At 35.8% G+C, this 4,718-nt stretch overlaps 1 protein-coding gene across 1 annotated transcript; it reads right to left on the reverse strand.

Moving 5' to 3' along the window:
* Window positions 1–2,180: 2,180 nt before the first annotated feature.
* Window positions 2,181–2,768, reverse strand: LOC128467670 (olfactory receptor 1019-like). Its single transcript, XM_053449381.1, has one exon. It carries the CDS (start codon window positions 2,766–2,768, stop codon window positions 2,181–2,183), a length of 588 nt encoding a protein of 195 aa, XP_053305356.1.
* Between the last annotated feature and the right edge of the window lie 1,950 nt (window positions 2,769–4,718).

The following is a 4,718-nucleotide window of genomic DNA, read 5'->3' on the forward strand; positions in this document are numbered from 1 at the left end:
CGGTGCGCTAAGCTAGTCTCAGGCTCAAATAATACAAATGTATAATATGAGGCCTACCAAACAATGTGAGCATGCTGCAAATACAGTGTATTGGCTGTACAATGTATACAAAAAACAAAATACTGTCTGCGCTTCTCACCCTAATAAAGTTGGTAACAAATATATAAACATAATATAAATGAGAGGTTTTGGTTATATGAATTGGCCAAAGCATAATTAAGCTCACCCGCCACGTCAAGGCACACTCTCAATAGGGTGAGATCCTACTCTCACCTCCTACATAGTGGGCACAGGAATTTTTTTTTTTTTTTTTTTTTTTTTTTTTTAGCCTCCTAAATAGAAATAGCTTTTTGTCTATTTGATTTTGTGTCAAAGGTGGCACTTTCAAGCTGCTTGGGGGCAAAGGTGGCACTGTGGGACATGTTTCTTAGTGAAGTTGGGGGCACCGGTCCCTGTGGTTTCTAGTTAAGCCTCTGCCTATGGTTGCAAGTCTGGGGCAGATTACCTTATTGGCTCCCTGGTGAGTAACTGCTGGCTGGTCTATTTACAAAGGAGACCTCCGGTCTTAACATTTGTGGAGGTGGTGCTGGGGCCACTGCCCTGGGTCATGCCTAGGGAAGTACTGAAGATGCTTTCTAAGCGTTCGCTTCTTAAGCTCAGTCAGAGTCATTGAAATGTCAAAAGGCATTCAGTAACACACAAAAAAACAGGGGCCCGTGTCTCCTGAGATGCATTCTGCCTCTCACAGTGGTTCTGTCTAGGTACTGCAGCCAACCATGCAGGTCAATGGAACCCTAAAATTGGCACTGTAACTTCCGAAAAATCTTTCAAAATGTGAAAGTGTTAAAATACCAGCATTTGAAATACCTTGTGGTGTCTAATTTTCAAGAATATATTGTTTGATGGGGGTAAATTAAATTGGCCAGCTTCAAAGATGTCCCAAATAGGACATGGACGCACAATGGCCATATTTGAAAACAAAAATGGTTTTGAAATAGCAAAACACTACTTGTACTTATTGCTGTATTACTTACAAAAAATCCATAAAGACATAGTTCTTTCTAAATTCAGGACAAATATTAGAATCATTTTAGCAGGTTTTTGTTTTTCATTAGCTTCTATAGATAACTAAAAGATTTTTCAAATAAAAGACAGGAAAAGTGTTTGTTTTCTCAATTTTTCACCATATTTTATTATTTTTTATAATAATTTAGATGATATGATCAAAATAATAGTATCTAAAGAAAGCCCCTTTGTCCTGGAAAAAAAACAATATATAATTTATGCAGGTCAGCTAAATGAGAAAAAGAAAATTACAGCTAAACACAAACACAGAAATGTTAAAATAATTAGTATGCTACAAACTATGCCATGTAACATTAGAACGCAGTAACTAATTTTGCAGTGAACATTTTAGAAAATGATCCAGCAGCAAAGACAAATTACATCTTTCAGGGCCGGCCCAAGGCATAATGCCGTCTGGGGCGAAGTTTAAAGTGCCGCCTCCCTACCCCCCCTTTGTACTTACCTTTCAGCAGTCCTGTGGCGAGTCTCCCTGCTCTGTCTCAGTGCTGGCTTGTAATGATGAGCGCCGGAAATGACGTCTTCTTCCGGCGCTCAGCATTACAAGCTGGCACCTAGACCGAGCTAGAGGGCTCGCAGAGGAGAGAGAGGGGCACCAAGCGGGAAAGAGCTTTGCGCTCCTCTCTCTCCTCCGCTTTTAAAAAAAGGGCTTGGGGCTGCAAAGTGCCGCTCCTTCAAAAGTGCCGCCTGGAGCAATTGCCCCACTCTGCTCCATGGTAGGGCCGACCCTGACATCTTTATAGAACTGCCAGCCACTTTGCTTAAGCCTGCTGATTAATACCTGCCTACATTCTGTGTTTCTATGTGTCTTATAGTATTTATAATAGAATTGTTTTACATGCCTCCTAAGAATACATTTTTTTCCAAACAGCATTCCTTACTAATATTACTTGTCTTAACCATTGACCATTTAACCATTGAGAGTGTGAGTTTTTACTCTCTTATATCTATGACATTGTGTATTGCACATTTACTTGTTTGCCCACCACTTAAATTGTAATACCAATACTGTTTTCATTAATGATCCAGGAAGCCATACATCCATCCCTTACAGTTTTAAATTCCTGTATTGCCCAATGCACAAAAGCACCACACATTCATATGGCATTACAATACATTTTTACTGCAATCTTTTTCATGAATACCATTTTAACTTCCCTATTTCTTAAACTGTAAATAAACGGATTTAGCATTGGTATAATAAGTGAATAAAATACAGATGCTGATATATCATGATCATGGTAGCTAGAGTTGGGTCTCATATACATGAAGAGAACACTACCATAGAATAATGAGACAGATACAAGGTGAGAGGAACAAGTTGAGAATGTTCTGCATCTTCCTCCTGAAGAATACATTTTCAAAATGGTGTTTAGGATGCAGATGTAAGATAAAACAATGACCAAAAGGCAAACAAAGGTAAGGAACCCTGTGAATGTGTATAGGAGTATTTCATTAGTAAGTGTTTCCTTACAGGAAAGTTTCAACAGTGGCTGGATATCACAGAAAAAATGATAAATGTCTGTTTGACACATAGGAGAGCTAAATGTGGCAGCAGTGTGAATTATTGAGTGAAGGAATCCAGTAATATATGAAATTGCCACAAGACATATACAGTGGTACTTTGACATAATTAGTGAATAATGCAGTGGCTGGCAGATGGCCAAGTATCTATCATATGCCATGAATGCAAATTCAACACATTCTGAACTCCCAAACGCCACCGCAAAGTACATCTGTAAGGCACATCCAATTGCTGAGATGCGTGGAATCTCTTTAAAGAAGTTGGTCAACATCACAGGACTGATAGTTGTTGCAAAGCAGGCATCAATCAGTGATAAATTAAAGAGGAAGAAGTACATGGCAGTGTGAAGTTGTGGAGATGTCTGTATAATTATTGTCATGCCAATGTTCCCAAGAATAGTTATAAAGTATACTATTAAAAACAAGAAGAAGAGGGGCATCTTAAAGTCATCACAGTTTTTGAATCCTAGAAGAACAAATTCAGAAGCTATTGTCCAGTTGGCAGCACCCATTTCCGTATTTAAAAAGCAATAAATTACACAATGGATTAAGTAATCAAAATGTGAATGCTAGTGGATTACCTAGGATTTGAAAGAAAATATGTAGGATTAAAAGGAGATACACAGTGTACAGGACCTAAAGAAAAGTGTTTTAGCCTTAATAGCTTGCACAAGAATTTAATCAGAAAATCTTGGTATTAGTTAAGAGCAAACTTTTTCCCTTTTATTCACTCTGTTTACAAAGAAATATTGTAGTGGCACTGCGCATTTGTCTTTAAATTATAATTTTATAAAAGTAAAATAGGGGAAAACATCTGAGATTATGAAAACCAGTACAGTAAGGACATTTTGTATTCTGGGCTTCTTACAGTACAGTATATTCAAGGGGTATGAAAAAACTAGAATTCATAGATGAAGACAAACCAATACATTAGATAAAGAGGACCCTGTTTGAAATTTTATAGAGAATAAGGACCCATTCACAGTAGCCATTAAGCCACCCTTTTACAGAACACTGCAATGCAAGACAATGTTACCCTGAAAACATTTTATTCACATTTTGACAAAGATGTGTTTGGAGGTGTTTTATTGGGAGTCATATAAGAAGCACTCTTTACTAATGTCATGATTTCTAATGTCATTGTTTTTTACTTTTACGTAAATTGTGCAAATGCTTCAAATCCAGCATTCTGACAATTTATTGTTCAATACGGTGTTCTGATTTTCACGTGACAAATTTAAAAAAATGGCAGAATTAATCATTAAATCATAGTTGTTTTTATTTTTATCAAAATATACACTTTTTTTATTTACACCTAGATTTCAATATGAATCAGGATTAAGAAATATTCAATACCAGCTCTTTTCCTGGAGGAAAGTTCTCTGTAAAATGTTAAACAGTTATGTCTATGCTGCGTCTAAGTAAACAAATTACATACTTACTTTGGACAGCGTTGCATTTAGTCCTTTAGTTCTCAATTTTAAATGCATTGTCATTGCTCAGATAAATTCATGGATGCATTTTATAATATTTTAAATGCCCCATATGATTTAACCTTTAGAGAAAAACTCTGTGAGTATTTGTTTTACTTTATGTCCTTTATCACTTTGGGAATTTGTGCGTAATGCTGGAAAATAGCAAAGATGTTCTAATAATTACTTTTGAATTCAATGTTATGTATTAAAGAGTTGTAAAATAATGCAATCGAAAATGATCTTCTATTTAGCACTTACGAGAGCAGCTTTGTACCAGTTGCACTAAGATTAAAAACAAAAGATATATTTTAATTAATTTAATTCTGATAATCCATAATTCTCTTAGACTAAAATAAACATATTTTAAAGGAGACCACAGGAAAGGTAATTAATAAAAAAAATGGAAAACTATTAAAAACAAAAGAGATGCCATTGTACACCACGCTGGAATATGATGGTGCTACATAAATTATTATTATTTATTATTTTTTATTGCATCATCAGATTCTGCAGCAACAAGTGGTAGTCAGGACATAACAATTAGTATGTAACATACATGAGCTTACAATTAAGAGGGAGTTAGGGTATATTATACAAGATATAAAAATGCGGTTGTTAGGGATGGACCAGCCACAC

This window comes from Spea bombifrons, chromosome 1 (assembly GCF_027358695.1).
Source record: "Spea bombifrons isolate aSpeBom1 chromosome 1, aSpeBom1.2.pri, whole genome shotgun sequence".
In the NCBI taxonomy this organism is placed as follows: domain Eukaryota; kingdom Metazoa; phylum Chordata; class Amphibia; order Anura; family Pelobatidae; genus Spea; species Spea bombifrons.